The sequence below is a fragment of the Passer domesticus genome, chromosome 6, assembly GCF_036417665.1.
Source record: "Passer domesticus isolate bPasDom1 chromosome 6, bPasDom1.hap1, whole genome shotgun sequence".
In the NCBI taxonomy this organism is placed as follows: Eukaryota; Metazoa; Chordata; class Aves; order Passeriformes; family Passeridae; genus Passer; species Passer domesticus.
The window spans coordinates 2,026,926-2,044,393 of record NC_087479.1 but is presented as its reverse complement, the minus strand read 5'-3'; the positions used below and the strand labels follow the sequence as shown (position 1 = coordinate 2,044,393).

Genomic DNA, 17,468 nt, shown 5'->3' with positions numbered 1-17,468 from the left:
CTGTTCCGTGAGGGGCCGCGCCCTCCCCGCCGCGCGGGGGCGCTGTGGCCGCGCCCCCTCCCCCGCGCTGCCCCGGGCCGTGCCGGAGGGCGGCGGCCGCCGCTTCCCACAACGCCCCGCGCGCCCGCCGCGTCCCCTCAGCGACCCCCGGCCCGCCCGCTCCCGGTCCCGGTCCCGATCCCAACCCCGCTCCTGGTCCCGGCCCGGCCCCCGGGGGCGGCCGGACCCCCCCCCGCCCTGCGGAGCGGGGAGCGGCGCCGGGCATGCGGGCGGTGGCAGCGGGCCGGGAGGTGGGATGCTGTCGCGGAAGAAGACGCGGACGGAGCTCTCCAAGCCGGGCGAGGTGCAGGGGAAGTACGTGAAGAAGGAGACGAGCCCGCTGCTGCGGAGTGAGTGTCGGGGGGAGCGGGGAGCGCCGGCTCGGGGCCGACGCCGAGGCCTTTGTGTGCGGCCGAGCTGCGCGGCCTTGGCGGGCTGAGGGCGTCAGGGGAGTTACCCGGTGGGGCTCTCTGAGGGCTGTTCTCCCCGTAAACGCGTGTTTAGCGCTGTTACGAGCCCCGCGAGATGACGGAGGGAAGCTAAAGCTGAAAGGAAGCCCGAGTTTCAAAGGGAGCCCTGCGCGCCGTGTTCGCCCGGTGCTCAGCGTGCCCGGACTCGGTGGTTTTTGTGTTTTTTATCATTTTCTCCGTGCGCGGTTCCTCGGTTTCAGCAGGCCGGGGTTCAGGCAGCGTGCAGAGGTTGCTGTTAAGTGAAGCGAAGAGCTGGCAAGGTGAGGCTGGAGCCTGGAGCAGCCTGGCATGGGGACGGTGTCCCCGAGGAGCTCCGGGCCCTTCCAGAGCCATTCTGCCGTCCGGGAATCCCCGAGCCCGCTCCCTGCTTTTCCCCGTGAGCGAGATAACTGTCCCGCCAGGCGGCTGCATAAAATCCCTGCGGAAGCAAAGGTGAATGGGGAACGCTCCGGGTGCTGCCCGTGACTCAGCCTGGCGAGCTCGCCTGCAGCCAGAGCTGGGCACGGCACCGCAAACACACCCCGAAAACGTGCTTGGGTCCGCGTTTGTTCGGCTTAGGAGGCGACCCGACACTGAAATGGGGTTGTTTGCTCAATAAATAAAGAAATGAATTTGTTGCTGGCACCTTCTGGGGCGCACCAGATTTTAACCATAAGTTGTAAGATTTTACTAATAAAAGTTTGTTAGTAATTGGAATTGCCTCGTTCTAAGTGAAAGTTATCATCTGTATTGACTTACCTGGAGGGAAACTACATATTTCTATCATGTTGAAAGTAAAAGTAGGGAGAGGAGGAATGATTCACATACTGGAGGGAGGCAGTGAAATTCTGCAGGAGAAAGTGAAATATCTACCTGATAATTTGAGAACTTAACGCGTGTGGAATGACATCGTTTTTTCTGGCTGAACTTTGGGATTAGTGGGGGCAGTGTGAATTCCGTTTCCATCTTGGATTCCTGTGGGCATTATTAACATCTCGTCATTCCCAGTTTGTAAGGACACCATTCCCAAAGAAGCAGCAGCCAGGATATGTGCATTTTCCTGACCCTTCTCACAGAGAAACACGAACCCTGAGACTGATACAGCACAGTGTGGGTGGTTTGGGTAATAAACCACACACCTTGTGTGGTTTATTTGAAGGGTTTGGGGTCGGTTTGTTTATTGCAGCTGCAGTTTCACTGGCAGAAGTGCTCCGTGGGCTCCTGGTGTGGGGTGCGCTGCACCAGGACGCTGCAGTTCTATCACCACATTTACACGGGCGTTAGAGGTGCCTTAAGCGGCTTCTGCACGCGAATTTCCTCAATTCCAATTGCAAAATTTCCTCAATTCCAGTGTGTAAATCTGCACAGGCAGTGTTCTCACCTCTCCCCCGTGCTCTCCGGCAGATCTGATGCCCTCCTTCATCCGCCACGGCCCCACCATTCCGAGACGCACGGACATCTGCCCTCCCGACCCCGCATCCTCTGCCTACGCCCCCGGCGCCGATGGCATCGTCTCCAGGAACCAGAGCTTCCTCCGGAGCGCGGTGCAGAGGCCGCCTCACGAGATAATGCGGCGAGAAAGCCACAGACTGTCGGCCCCCTCGTACCTGGCCAGGAGCCTGGCCGAGGTGCCCCGGGAGTACGGCTCCTCCTCGCAGCCCTTCCTGGCCGAGCCCGGCCCCGCGCTGGAGAACGGCGACGCCGCGGCCCGCGGCTATTACTACGATCATTTCTACGATGCCCAGAGGAGGCGGCAGCTGAACGAGCGCCTGCACGACGACTACAGGTATTATGAACACAACAGCGATCTTTTCCAGAGGATGTCCCAGAATCACGGGAGGCACGCTTCAGGTAAGGGTTCATTGTTGGTTTTGTCTAAGATCCGGGTTTGGGTGCAGTTTGTGGTCAGGATTGTGTTTGAGGTGTGGAGGACAGGGCTGATTTTTCATGGCGTTTCTGGGGTTTGGGTGATTGGAATTGAGGGTTTGTTCACTCATATCCCAGGATTATTCCCTTAAATAGATGGAGTAAGGCCAAGCAAGTTTTGTGGTTTTTAACGCTAGGCATATGTACATCCCCTCTACACATCACGTGCTGGCCAGTAAGGAATTTTATTCATTGAGGGACATCTCCTATTTTCATGATGTACAGAATAACCAACACCTCTAAAATACAATATTGCAGCATTGTTATTGTTGTTGCTATTATCATTAAATTTTAATTATCATCTTATTACTTAATTTCATTGCTCGAATTCAACCTCAATAATTAAAATAATTTCTTATAAATAGTCATAGGGAGGAATGACTGCTTTGTGTAATTAGCAAATTGGCATCTAATTAGTGTGGAAATTTACTTTCTAATCCTTGACTCCTTTCTTTTGGCTTTTAAAATTGTTTGTAGGTATGCCTGTTCCCCCCTTAATTTCACTGGAACTTGCCTTTGTTTCCCAAAACAAAACAGCTTAAGGAAGAAGAATCCATTAAATATTACTTTTCTGAAATGTTTGACTCTGTATTTGATATTACAAAAACTATGCCCAAGGAGGAGTTTGAAACAAACATTTCAAACCTGTAAATAATGTACCTTCAATATGAAATACATTGTCACCTGTAATCTGTAAACCACATTGTAATTAGTATCTAATAAATTAAATCTCCTGTCTAGAAAAAGAAATCTGCCAGGGAGAACATCAGCTCTTGCTGCTGCTGACCTCGTGTGTGGGATTAGAACCTGTCAGTGCCTTGTGTTTTCTTCACCACAGAAACACTTCCATGAAAAATGGAAATGCCAGCCAGGGAATTCTGAAATGCTGGGCTTTAAGGCCTGCTACTTGAATCCTCCTTTATTTTTCTAAATGTGAATATCTCTGATCTGCCTGGATTTTGTGTGCAAACCCTGCATCTCTGCCCGTGGTTGCTCATCCAGCAGCCATTAAACATTTACCTGTCCAGTAACAAGCCCTGGGAGTGTGTGCTGGGGTGTTTTAGGGAGGAGAGGCAGGAGGGGAGGATTTCACAAACCAGTCCATCAGTTCAACCCTCAGAGTTACACAGCAGCTGTGTCTGCTGAGAGATTCCCAGGAATGGAGCTCTAGCTTGGAACTGGAGAGTCAAATGGCAAATTTTTAAAAGGAGCTCCCTATTTTGCTCAGTTGTAGCAACATCTTCTTCCTAAATAGATTTTTTTCTGCTGTTTGTTGACCTTAGCCCTGGAAATCATAAAGGAGCTGCTCCCGTTTGCTTGGTTTGGTCATTCACTCTCATTCTTTAACATTTCTTATTTTGAACAAGTTCTGCACAGGTTTTGTGGTGGGTGAGTATTTAATCTCATGCACTCGTAGGGAGAGATGAAGGTGAGCCTTTCAGTTGCCAGTGTTTTCCCTTTCCTCCATTTTTTTTATCTCCATATGAATTCCTCAAGTCCTCTTTTCCTTTTTCTTAAAGAATTATGTGGCCCAGAATAAGAAAATTTTAGGTTCTGTCACTTCCTTCATCTCACCATTAAGCTTCTTTTTATTTGAACCATCCCATGCTTCACCCCTTCAGTGTTTTCCTTGAGTCTCTGTAATTCCTTGTTTCTTTTTCTTGCATTTCCAGAGCCTGTTGCTTTCACTGTCTTTGTCTAAATTACTTTTCTTTACTCATCTCCATTGTTGTTTCTCCTCACTGAGATGCCAGAATTGCCTGATGCCTGCAGTTCCAAATGAAAAGTCTGGTTTTTAGCTGGAGTTTGTAAATGCTGCCTTCTCCCCTTTCCTTCCTGTCCCACCCTCCCCCCAGAGGTGCCCTTGGTCAGTTCTGGTGTGTTTTGGGTGCATTCCCAAGGAAATGTTTCCTGGTGAGCACGAGGTGTTCCTGCTTTGCTGATGTTCATGGAGGTCACACTGAGGTGATTTTGGGGAGCAGTCTGGAAGTGAAGAGGTGCCTGTGAATTTCAGCTCTCGTTCAAAACCGAGTCTCTCCTCTCTGTGGTTTGGAGAGAAGTTGCAGACAAGTTCTTATCAAGACTTCAGTGTTCAGCCCAGTGGTGTTGCAGCAGTTGGTGTTTCAGCATTGCCGTGTCCTTCCATGGGCATTTCTCCCTCCAGCCACCTTTTCTCTCTCACTGTGCTTCACTTCTGCCACCTCCTCCTTCCCATATTTCATTCACTTTGTTTCTAATTACCAGTTCAGTGCTGCTGATTTTCCTGACCAGTATTTTCAGTTGAGATACCTCCTAATTTTGTACATTTAGCTACCTCTGTGGCATTTCTTAAATTTTTTATTTCTTTTTTTTTTAATTATTATGAGTGTCCTTTTCAAACTTTTAATTCTAAGAGACTTTACCTGTCTTTCCTCGCCATCTCTTTCCTCTCTTCTAGGTTAAAGTTTTGGGGAGGTCTGTGGTTGAAGTTATACCTACAGTGTAGATTGGAACTAACTTGTAACCAAGACCTCAGAGTTATTTGTGCCTGTGTGAGCGGTAAGCTGAACCATTCTTCTGTGTCTATGAAAATTGCTGAGCTTGAAATCAACACTGTAAAGGCACTTGCTGGTGGTGGATTGTCATGAGTTCACTGGGATGTCACAGGAGAAAAAACAATTTAACAGAGAATCCAGTGTGCTTTTGGTTCATCTGTTAAGTTGTACCCCTGAAAAACTGCAAACTTGTTTAATGTAAGAGCAAAATAAATGCAAGTTATGACATGAAACCCATTTAGAGCTGAAATACCCATATTTTTATTTTCTGTGTGTACACGTCTCTCATTTTTAAACAAATGGCAGTTCCTGCCTTTTCCTTCTGTTGTGCTGATTTTGCAGGAATTTTGCAGCATAATTCTTGATGCTTTCAGAGTTCTTCCTGTCATTTCCTATTTGTGAATTTGTGCTTGCTTGGAACGCCCCATTCCCTCCAACAAAGGAGGTGCTTGTGCTCAGGAAGTTCCTTCAGATGCTTTGGAGTGGGTTAGGAAGGCCTGGGACCTGCAGACCTGGCTAAACAGGAGAGTTACTGGAACTTTTTGTTATTTTATTATTACTTATTCTTTTAAAGTTAAACAGTTTGTTCATTTTCTCTTCCTGCTCTTCACCCAGCGCTGATGAGGGGAAGGGAGAGGATTTTGGCATCCTGAAAAAAGGCTCTCAGGACAATTGGGATAATTAAACACAAATATTGTTTTGTAAGATTTGTTCTGCAACACATTGGAAATTTGGGTGAAGTCACTTGTGGGGAGTTCCTGGGCTCTGAAATTTCTCTGCATTTTGTACCCCAGTGGAACTTTCTGCTCTGGTTTTGCTCTGTGCCCTTGGGGCTGGTGATGGGATTTCTCTGCTGCCTTTCCCACCTGCCCTGTGCTGGCCTGGGAGTCTTTGCTGCAGAGGGCTTGGACTTCTTTCCAGGCAAGGTTCCCTCAGGAAAAAAACTCCTTTTACTGGGAAAGCACTGACAAAATTTCCAGTTCCTCTGTTCCTTCCTAAATACAACTTCCCTGAGTGAAGAACACACTACAGATTGTTCACACTTGTGGCTTTCTTTGGATTTTTAATAGAAGGAACTTTCTGCATTGATAAAGTGCACTGGAATGTGCTGCTCAAAGTTAGAATTGGTAATTCAGTACCTTAAATTGAAGATACTGGGATTAAAAATGGAAGGAGAATTAAAGCCTCAATTTCAATGTTGATATTCCTAAAAAGCAACAGCTGAACCAAAAAACACCCTGTTATCTAATATATTATATTGTAATATAACATTATAAACAGAATGACCAGATGAGGCTTGACAAGCTTGAAAGAGACCTTTTGAAAAGGTTTTACAAATGCATAAATTTAAATTAATTGTTGACCATCCCTGAGATTTGATAGTGCCACTCCAGAGAGTGCTCATCCCTAAGCAGGGGAAAGGAGACATCTGGAAAAAGTGGATAATTTAAACCACTCTGTTTCTTGGGAAAGCAGGAAGAAAGAGAATTCTTGTCCTGTTACAGCTAGAAGGGTGTGAGCAAGAAAACCCTGAGAGTTACAGTGAACATGCTCAGTTTATCTCGTGGTAGGGATCACATCCTCCATGCCAGGAAAATCCCGAGTTTTACACCAAATGTTTGCATAAAAACTCTTCAGCTTTTCTATTTGGGGTCCCTAAATCTGGTGCCAGCCCCAGTCCAGGGAACATCCCTGGTGCTTGCAGGACAATCCTGTGTGGAGCTTTGGGCTGCTGTGAAAATGCTTTGGGGCTCAGGATTTAAATGCAGCAAATGGCATTCCTGGCACTTTGCCATGGAAAAGGCAGTCCATGGATTTAGGCTGTCTTGGAATTTTCTTCTTTGGGTTATATTTTGGAAAAGATCACAGAGGAATTTACTCTGCCAAGTGTTGGTTAGTTGAAATCCCAGGTGTGTGTATATATATAAATATATATGAAAGTTAATTTTCCTCTTCTCTTACTGTTCAAAACTATAGGAGGAGTTTTTTCTCTTGTGTGTGTATCCATCCTCCCACAAAGGAACATCTGAGGTTTATCAGGAAAACCAACAGACAATTTCTTTTGATCTCTAAAAAATAATTTTACAGGAAAAAATGTCTAAATTGTACTAATTTTTTATTTTCATGCCACAGTGGTTGATGGCTTTAAGGCCCTGTGAACATCAACATCTTAAAACTTCCAGCACAGAGAATATTCCAATATAATCTGTGAAATAAGGGAAAAAATTATAGTTACAACCATCAGTTTATAAGTCTGGCCTTTGATTTCATGTCCATGGAATATTGTCCAAAACTGGTAATTTTGCATCTGTACAAGTTTATTTTAATAGTTTGGCTCTGCTTCTTCATCTTTGAAATGAAAATGGCAAAAGGAATGGATAAAATATTTGTGATCCAGTGTTATTTTTGTTCTTTGCATCTTGGAAATTAAAAATAAGCTGGCACTGGGAGAATCCATGTGTCAGGAGAGGATGGCACCTCTTCCAAATGTTGAGAATAATTAACCTTTACCTTTAGTAAAAATAAATATCTGTGGATTTGAAGCCAGAATTTAAGAGGAGGAACTGTAAGAAAAATACAGGCATGTGCAGGCTTTAACAGTAAACAGGAAAATATGGATTTTTCCCCCAAAATTTGTGTCCAGCTCTCCTGGCAGTGATGATTTAACAATCACTATTTCCCCATCCGTGAAATCACAGCCCAGAGCTTCAGCTCAGGGAAAATCCTGCATTTGTTCAGCCCAAGCACAGCATTTTCAAGAAGCTGCAATGTTTCTGTTTTGGCAGTGGCATGTGGAGCTGAAGCAGCTTCCCTGCCCAGCCCTTCCAAAGGTCAGGAAGGCTCCAGATGTTTCTTTTCTCTGGAATTAAGGTCTGGGTTGTTCAGTCCCAGTTAAGGATGGACACAGCCATCAGCTTCCCTTTGTAATGCTGACAAACAGGTAAGAGCTGACACGAGGAAATCCTTTAAGGCCAAAGAGTTCAGAGCATGACAAGGCTGGAAAAAGATTTATGGATGAGCACAGAGTTTTAAAGGAGGATGTTTGTGAGGGAGGGTTTAATTTATTTTTTATTTATCCAGTTGGTTTGGAGCCTTCCTGTAACTTTATTTTCAATTACTACAATATTCTGTTAGGATATAGCTCACCCAGGCTTCAGGTTGTTATTTTAGGAGAGAGAGACTCTGCCTTTCCCTTCTCCCAGAAAATAGCCACACAAAAATGTTATTCCTGAAGAAAAGGAGCAGGGGGTGTACTCCTGTCAGTAAATGTGTGTGGGGGTGATTTCTGACTTGTAAAAAAGTGGGAAACCTGGCTCCTAAATCCCTTCTGCTGGCTGTGGGAAATAGCAGCACACAAACTGCTGGTAGTGGGATTGAATGGATGCATTTGCCTGTGGGATGGAAAGACAATTGGAATTTTCATTAAAACTAGGTGGTGTTGAACTGTGAGGGACTAAAGGGAACTCCTTAAAATGAATTTTAAAAGAGAGTTGAATTTAGCCCAGCACGTCCAGGAGGTAGCAAATTCCCAGGGATGGAAAGAAACCTGCAGAACTCTTGACTCTGTCCCTGGTGTTGTGGTTGGGTGTCTTGGGGGTGGTTTTTTAAGAGTTTTCTGTTCTTGCTCATGTGGCTTTTGTTTCTTGCCAAGTGTCCCTGGGGAGGGGAGGGACAGGAGCTGTGTCTGTAGGCATCTCTCACCCTCCAGCTGCTGCTCTGGAAAAACTCTGTGTGTCACAACAAATCCCATAGTGCAGAGAGCTGCTGAGCACTCCCTTCAATCCCACATGTGCTCTGTTTCCAGGGAAAAGGTGGGAATTCAATCAGCTGCTGGCTCCTGGCAGCTCCTGGACCCCAACCCTGCTTGTCCCTCCTCTCTTGTTTGCCTTGTCCTGTTGCTGCTCTTGACTGGTTCACCTAAAAAGCTTTGTGATTTCTCTGGATAGTTTTCATTTCTGACTTCAACTTTTTGGGTTTTTTTTTAATTGATAAATTAACTTTAACTTTATTTTTGTTTGGTTTGGTTGGTTTTGGTTTTTTAAATGCTTTTTTTTTGTTGTTGTTGATGATGATGAATAAAGCAGCCATAATAGTTTATGAACAAAAATAATAATTTTTGTGAATCTCTCCCTAAACCCCGATCTCCCTTTGTTTTAGGCATCGGGAGAGTTGCTGCTACATCTTTAGGAAACCTAACAAATCATAGTTCTGAAGATTTACCCCTTCCTCCTGGCTGGTCAGTGGACTGGACTATCAGAGGAAGGAAATACTACATCGACCACAACACCAACACCACGCACTGGAGCCACCCCCTGGAGCGGGAGGGGCTCCCGCCGGGCTGGGAGCGCGTGGAGTCCGCCGAGTTCGGCGTTTACTACGTGGATCACATCAACAAAAGGGCTCAGTACAAACACCCCTGTGCTCCCAGGTGAGCCTCCCACCTTCCTGCCCCCCGGGGGAGCTGGGTTTGTGTCATACTACAGAAAATAAATCTGATTTTTGGCTTTGCCGCTTCTCGGTAAGGCCGTAGGAGAAGGTCGGGTTTTGTCTCGTGTTCCTGAGGTGTAGCAGCAGGACATTGCTGCTCAGTCAAACAGAGCTCTGCAGCTCTCAGTAAAACAGCAAAGGTGCTGAGGAGAGAATTGAGCTGTACGCTGAAAGGAAGCTGGGTCTGATGTGCCTGGAGGTGCTCTGGACATCTGAAACGTGGATTAAGTCTTGTCCAGAATGAAAACGGGTGTTTCAGCTACCCAGAATTACAAAGTAAAATAAAACTAATGCACACCAAATTCAGCCTTCATTGTTAATCTAACAGTTAATTGTAAATACACACCAAATCCAATGTTGTTAATATGCACCAAATCTAACAGTTAATTATAAACACACACCAAATCCAATGTTAATTGTTAATCAACACCAAATCTAACAGTTAATTGTAAATACACACCAAATCCAATATTAATTGTTAATCTACACCAAATCTAACAGTTAATTGTAAATACACACCAAATCCAATGTTAATTGTTAATCTACACCAAATCTAACAGTTAATTGTAAACACACATCAAATCCAATGTTAATTGTTAATATGCACCAAATCTAACAGTTAATTGTAAACACACACCAAATCCAACTGTTAGTTGTCAGTATGCACCAAATCCAACTGTTAATTATTAATACACACCAAATTAACAGTTAATTGTTAATACACACCAAATCCAATGGTAATTGTTAATATGCACCAAATTAACACTTCACTGTAAAAACACACCAAATCCAACTGTTAATTGTCAGTATGCACCAAATCCAACTGTTAATTATTAATACACACCATATTAACACTTCACTGTAAATACACACCAGATCCAACTGTTAGTTGTCAATATGCACCAAATCCAACTGTTAATTATTAATACACACCAAATTAACAGTTAATTGTTAATACACACCAAATGCAACTGTTAATTGTTAAATCGTTAATCCAGATTGTTGATTTCTGCTGCTCAGTCTGTTCTGCTGATACCCAGGAAGAGAAAGTCCTTCAACTTGTGGCACAAAAGATAAATATATGGGGATGTTTTTATATGGAGTAATTCTGATCAGCTGCTGCCTGAATACATCTGTTCTGACATGTTAAATGGTGAATGATACAAATCAATATTTTTAAATGTTTTTAAAACAGCTCCAGTGCTTTGTTGTGCAGTGGTGAGCAGGGCTGAGGTGGAGTTCACCAAAACAACAGCACATTGCTGAGTGCAGACCCCACTGAGGCTGCAGCAGCAGCCTTTGCAGAGCTGAATCTCTGTGTGATGCTGAGAAATGAGTGCCTGCAGTTGCTCTGTGTGACCCGTCCCTGTGTGTGCCTGTCCTGCAGCGTTCCCCGCTACGATCAGCCGCCCCCCGTGTCCTACCAGCCGCAGCCCCCGGAGAGGAGCCAGGCCCTGCTGGTCCCTGCCAACCCCTACCACAGTGCTGAGATCCCTGACTGGCTGCAGGTCTACGCCAGGGCTCCTGTCAAGTGAGATTCTGCCTTTTCTTTTTGTGCTTTTTGCTATGAAAATGAAAAACAAGTTGGATTTCTGTGAGTGACAGCAGAGCTTGTGCTGTGTTTGGTTTTTAGGGCTGAGGGTGACAGCACGAGGGAGTTGTACCAAATGTTTATCACATTAGTTTGCTTTCTTTCAGGCATGACTTGAAATGATCACTTTGTGCAGCTCCCACAACTGGCAGAAAGCTCTGTCACAGGGTGAAGGATGTGTTTTGCTTTCAGAGTATTTACGAGAGTGGTACCACGTGCTCAGAAAATATGTGAAACATTTCTAGGGTGGAACTTCCTCATGTCCCTTTTATTTCTTTTTAAACAGCACAGCTTTTCCTTCACCTTTAAGAGTTTTTAATCACAGAATCACGAAATGGTTTGGGTTGGAAGGAACTTACAAAGCATCCAGTGCCACCCCTGCCATGGCAGGGACACCTTCCACCATCCCAGGCTGCTCCAAGCCCTGTCCAGCCTGGCCTTGGGCACTGCCAGGGATCCAGGGCCTGCCCACCCTCCCAGGGAACAATTTCTTCCTAATATCCAACCTAAATTTACCTTTTTCCGGCTTGAAGCCATTTCCTTTGTTCTTCCCTCCATCCCTTGTCCAAAGTCCCTTTCCAGCTCCTTTGGAGCCTCTTTAGGCCAAATGCTGGCTGACATCTCTATATTTCTATTTAGGAAATTGAATTGACAACTAAAGGGTAATAAAAAGTCATTTTGTCACCAAAACTGCTGCAGGAACAGGGAGTCTCCTCCAAAAAAAGGTTTGAGTCAGCATAAAGAAATGAGATTTTCTAATGGGTGCAGCTCTGCAGAACAGTAACACTGAATAGAAAGCAATAAAAATCCCAAATGTGGTGTCATAATTATTAAATCATGTGCTGTTCATAAGGAGAATATGGAGAAACTCAGTTTTCCAGCAGCAAGGTCAGTCTGTAACTGCAAATTTAAGCTGTGGTGTTCAGTGACTTCCACTAAAAAAAATTCCTTTTTTTTATTACCTGTTCCTAGTAACTACAATTTGAATGAGTTCTATTACTTCTTGTGACTGCTGGGTTTGCCAGCAGCCCATAAAGATTTAAACTGCCCCAAAATCCCCCAGTGCAACGAGGCTCCACACTCAGTTCCTGCAGCCTGTAGGATTTGTTTCCTAAAAATTCTTCCAGGTTTTGGCTGCAGATCCATTCCTTTATTGAGGTCTTTGGCACACCCAGACCATGTAAATTTAAATAGCTCAGCCTGTGTTGTGTGGATCATTTTGGGTATTTTCTTGAAACTTGAGAAGCAAACATAAGACAAATTAAACAATCCATCAGGAATTTCTTTGTAGCAAGTAGGCTGAGACAGATTTTTAAAGTTTTAATTATCAAGCAGTTTTGCACTGAAATAATTGGTTTTATTTTGTCATGATTTGTTACTTACCCCTGGCTCTGTACATCAATTTAGCTGTAAAGCCCAGTTGTTTTTGTTGAGAGGAGTAGATTATTATGGAAAAAAATAAGAATATTAGATTTTGTTTTAACAAATTCCTCTAGAGGATAAGAATTAGGGTTAGAAAAAGCCTGACAGAGAGTCCAGTAGGTGTTAACCAAAATAATCTCTGTTTACAGGAAAAAATTCCTTCCTGTGAGGGCAGGGAGGCTCCTGATGAGTGGGAAGGGAGAAAGGGAAAGGTGTGAGCTCTGCACTCCAGAGTGGGGAGGGAGAGGGAAAGGTGTGAGCTCTGCACTCCAGAGTGGGGCAGGAGAAAGGGAAAGGTGTGAGCTCTGCACTCCAGAGTGGGGAGGGAGGAAGGGAAAGGTGTGAGCTCTGCACTGCAGAGTGGGGAGGGAGAAAGGGAAAGGTGTGAGCTCTGCACTCCAGAGTGGGGCAGGAGAAAGGGAAAGGTGTGAGCTCTGCACTCCAGAGTGGGGAGGGGGAAAGGGAAAGGTGTGAGCTCTGCACTCCAGAGTGGGGCAGGAGAAAGGGAAAGGTGTGAGCTCTGCACTCCAGAGTGGGGAGGGGGAAAGGGAAAGGTGTGAGCTCTGCACTCCAGAGTGGGGAGGGGGAAAGGGAAAGGTGTGAGCTCTGCACTCCAGAGTGGGGAGGGGGAAAGGGAAAGGTGTGAGCTCTGCACTCCAGAGTGGGGAGGGGGAAAGGGAAAGGTGTGAGCTCTGCACTCCAGAGTGGGGCAGGAGAAAGGGAAAGGTGTGAGCTCTGCACTCCAGAGTGGGGAGGGAGGAAGGGAAAGGTGTGAGCTCTGCACTCCAGAGTGGGGCAGGAGAAAGGGAAAGGTGTGAGCTCTGCACTCCAGAGTGGGGAGGGGGAAAGGGAAAGGTGTGAGCTCTGCACTCCAGAGTGGGGCAGGAGGAAGGGAAAGGTGTGAGCTCTGCACTCCAGAGTGGGGAGGGGGAAAGGGAAAGGTGTGAGCTCTGCACTCCAGAGTGGGGCAGGAGAAAGGGAAAGGTGTGAGCTCTGCACTCCAGAGTGGGGAGGGGGAAAGGGAAAGGTGTGAGCTCTGCACTCCAGAGTGGGGCAGGAGAAAGGGAAAGGTGTGAGCTCTGCACTCCAGAGTGGGGAGGGGGAAAGGGAAAGGTGTGAGCTCTGCACTCCAGAGTGGGGAGGGGGAAAGGGAAAGGTGTGAGCTCTGCACTCCAGAGTGGGGCAGGAGAAAGGGAAAGGTGTGAGCTCTGCACTCCAGAGTGGGGAGGGGGAAAGGGAAAGGTGTGAGCTCTGCACTCCAGAGTGGGGCAGGAGGAAGGGAAAGGTGTGAGCTCTGCACTCCAGAGTGGGGCAGGAGGAAGGGAAAGGTGTGAGCTCTGCACTCCAAAGTGGGGAGGGGGAAAGGGAAAGGTGTGAGCTCTGCACTCCGGAGTGGGGAGGGAGAAAGGGAAAGGTGTGAGCTCTGCACTCCAGAGTGGGGCAGGAGAAAGGGAAAGGTGTGAGCTCTGCACTCCAGAGTGGGGAGGGGGAAAGGGAAAGGTGTGAGCTCTGCACTCCAGAGTGGGGAGGGGGAAAGGGAAAGGTGTGAGCTCTGCACTCCAGAGTGGGGCAGGAGAAAGGGAAAGGTGTGAGCTCTGCACTCCAGAGTGGGGAGGGGGAAAGGGAAAGGTGTGAGCTCTGCACTCCAGAGTGGGGAGGGGGAAAGGGAAAGGTGTGAGCTCTGCACTCCAGAGTGGGGAGGGAGAAGGAGGGAAAGGTGTTTCCCTGTGAGGTCAGCAATCCAGAGCTGCTCCCAAAGGTGGCTTTGCCTGGAAACATCAAGCCTCCTTGTCAATGCACAGCTCAACAAACAGCTGCACTTTGTTATTTCTCTTTTTTTGAGGGGGAAAAAGGATTATTTTAGCAGTGCAGCCCTGTCAGAATCAGGGATAACTTCAGCACAGAGGCTGTGATAAGTTTTAATGAGATTATTCAGATTCCTCAGAGCATCTTTGGAAGTCACCTGCACGTCCTGGTGCTTCTGGAGTGTGACTTTCAGTGGGGAATGCAGTTTATTTCCAGATATTCCAGCCTCAGCCTCCACCCAGGTGAATCCACCTCCTGTGCCTCAGCTGCACCAAGTAACTCCATTATTCCACGAGTTTCTCCTGTTCTGGAATAGCCACAGCAGGCAGCTCCCCATTTCCAAGCCCAGGGAATCAGACTGTGGTGGGCTGTGTGAGGGAAAAGCAGGAAAGGAGGGTATGGCAGTGAGGGTGGGACCACAGCAGGGTTTGCATTAAATATCCAGTGTAGATTATTGCTGCCAATTAACCAGGAGGGGTTAATTGGAGAGGAAAAGCAGGCAGGAACACTCGTTACAGTTGCACTGGGGACAGCTGGGGGGCAGGGCAGGCCAGCAGTGCCCCGGCTTTGGGAGGGACCCGAGCTGCTGAAAGAATTCCTTTTTCTCTGTTACTCTCATCTTCTAACAGATGTTTTACAGAAAATATTCCAGGTGGGTTGTGAATGGAATTGCAAAATGCATTTCCACAGAATCCCAGAACGGTTTCATGGGGAAGGGACTTTAAAACCATCCCATTCCACCCCTGCCCTGGCAGGGACATCTCAGGGTGTTCCCAGCCCTGTCCAGCCTGGCCTTGGGCACTGCCAGGGGCAACCACAGCAAATCTGGGAATTCCATTCCAGCCAGCAATTCCCATTTCCCAATCTCCCACCCATCCCTGCCCTCTGGCACTGGGAGCCATTCCCTGGCTCCTGTCCCTCCATGCCTTGTCCCCAGTCCCTCTGCAGCTCTCCTGGAGCCCCTTCAGGCCCTGCCAGGGGCTCTGAGCTCTCCCTGGAGCCTTCTCCTCTCCAGGGAACATTCCCAGCTCTCCCAGCTGCGTTCTGTGCTGCTTTATTCTGATCCCTCCTCTATTCCTGGAGGTCTGTGCTGTTTCCCCATCCCATTCCCAAACACAACCAATCCCACCAAACCCTCCCCTTCAAACCATCCCGGAGCAACCCTGTGTGTCCCCGCAGGTACGACCACATCCTCAAGTGGGAGCTGTTCCAGCTGGCCGACCTGGACACGTACCAGGGCATGCTGAAGCTGCTGTTCATGAAGGAGCTGGAGCGCATCGTGAAGCTCTACGAGGCCTACAGGCAGGCGCTGCTGACGGAGCTGGAGCAGCGGCAGCAGCGGCAGCAGTGGTACGCGCAGCAGCTGCTGAGCCCCGCCCCGCACAAACTCTGACAGGAAACGTGCTTCTCTTGGAAAGGCAGCTTCTTTTTGTTGACGTTGCACCTTTGTTATTATCCTCTTGAATATTTTTCTACGTGTATTATGTGTTGTTTATACGAATGGAAATTGTTTGTTGATCTTTTCTGCCGTGCCGGGAGTGGTTTGTTCTCCCGGTTCCGTCGCTCCCCTCGTCCCGGGTCCCTCTCCTGCAGTCAGCTGCAGTATGAAAAGCTGGCTGGGTATTTTTTAAGGGCAAGAGATGCAACTGTCACGTCCCGGCTTCCAAACGTTGTCCAAATGCAGATTGAGGGTATTTCCCTGGGGATTTGGGATCCCTGTCCCGAGAGAGCTCTGCTCTTTGTTTACAGCTTTAATGTACAGAAGCAGCCCCGGGCCTGCTCAGGCACAGCAGGGGCTGATTTCACCCTTCGGATCCCAGCGCTTCGCCGAGCTGAAGCCTGAGTTGCCTTATTTCTTACTTTAGCTCATTAGTGCTCCAGAGTCACTCCTCATTTTCACACAGATTACTCAGAGGGGGAACACTTGTACCTTCCTAAAGACCAAGATCTCTAAGCAGAGTGGTTTTGATCCTGCATTTCCCAAAACCTGACCCGCCCCAGTGGAAAGGCAGCAGCATTGTCTGACCCACTGTGCCACCCCAGGGGGAAAATCAGGGATGTAACAGCAATTACTGTTTGTTTTTTTCAATGGGCTTTTGTCTTAAAGCTCCTCACTTGGGGAAAATCTTTAATTGTCCAGTTACCCTCTCCAGTAATTTCATTTGGTTCATTAGTTGTCCTGATATGTTATTTATGGGTTCTTTTCAGTGCAATAAACACTGCAGACAAAAAAGTACATTTCTTGTAAATCCTACGAATTCAATAAAAATCATTTTGTTCAATGAACGAAGGGTTTGTGTGACTGATTTGTGGCCTTTTGGAACATCAGATAAACCATTCTTACAGCAGTAAAAGCCCCGTGGGCTTGAGATGATCGAAGCTCTGGGTCTGTCAGTGGATAAATGACCCTCAAAACACCGACTGTGAAACCCCAAATCAAACCAAACATGTAAAAAACCCCAGAGGAGAAGCTCCTGCCTAGGTAATAAATGACTTTTCTCTGCAGAACCAAGTTCTTAGGAACCAAAAGCAAACTTTAATAGTCCTGACAATAAAAGAATAGAACTGTACCACACATTCTATGCACTATCATGGATAAATATGTACAGAAATACAGAGAAACTTCCTCCAGCACAGCTACAAAGTGACACTTTGTGCGGACAAACAGAAACGGTTCCTCACAGCACCTTAACAGACCATAGCAGAAGTGCCCTTAACAGTGTCTGATAAAGCAAGTCAACACACTTTAATTATGTTCATGTAATTAAACAGTTAAACGAAGGAAAAAAACGTGGTTACATGTTATAACTTCAAGTACCTGAAATAAACTGCCTTTTGGACAAGCTTCGGCCATTTTAGTCGCGGTATCACGTAAATTATCATTTCCTCAGGGGTGACTAATTAAGAAGGGGAAAATAAGGCTTCATAAACGAGCTGGGAGTCGGCGGCTATGACAGACCAAAGCTCTGTGCTGCGGCGGTGCCGTATGTACACGGGGCAGGACACACGGCCCGGCCCGGCCCGGCCCGGCCCGGCCCGGCGCTGCGGTCGGTCGGTCGGTCGGTCGGTCGGTCGGTCGGGCGGTCGGGCGGTCGGGCGGTCGGGCGGTCGGTCGGTCGGGCGGTCGGTCGGTCGGTCGGTCGGGCGGTCGGTCGGTCGGTCGGTCGGGCGGTCGGTCGGTCGGTCGGTCGGGCGGTCGGGCGGTCGGTCGGT

The 17,468-nt window shown here is 47.2% G+C and overlaps 2 protein-coding genes across 5 annotated transcripts in view; one reads left to right on the top strand and one right to left on the bottom strand.

The window, feature by feature from the left end:
• The first annotated feature begins 75 nt into the window (after positions 1–75).
• SAV1 (salvador family WW domain containing protein 1) lies at positions 76–16,541 on the top strand. Its single transcript, XM_064422817.1, has 5 exons — positions 76–389; positions 1,893–2,339; positions 9,107–9,377; positions 10,824–10,967; positions 15,435–16,541. Exons 1-5 carry the CDS (start codon positions 296–298, stop codon positions 15,646–15,648), a joined length of 1,170 nt encoding a protein of 389 aa, XP_064278887.1. The 5' UTR covers positions 76–295; the 3' UTR covers positions 15,649–16,541.
• Positions 16,542–16,768: 227 nt separating this feature from the next.
• Positions 16,769–17,468, bottom strand: part of ATL1 (atlastin GTPase 1) — a 30,864-nt gene continuing 30,164 nt past the window's right edge. Inside the window, exons 15-16 of one of the 4 annotated variants that reach the window (XM_064422813.1) lie at positions 17,416–17,439; positions 16,769–17,335 (exon numbers count right to left, since the gene is read on the bottom strand). The gene's annotated coding sequence lies outside the window, so the exon portion shown is untranslated. Of the gene's footprint in view, positions 17,440–17,468 lie in introns of all 4 variants that reach the window. The other 3 variants (XM_064422814.1, XM_064422810.1, XM_064422811.1) reach the window with 3 other exon arrangements.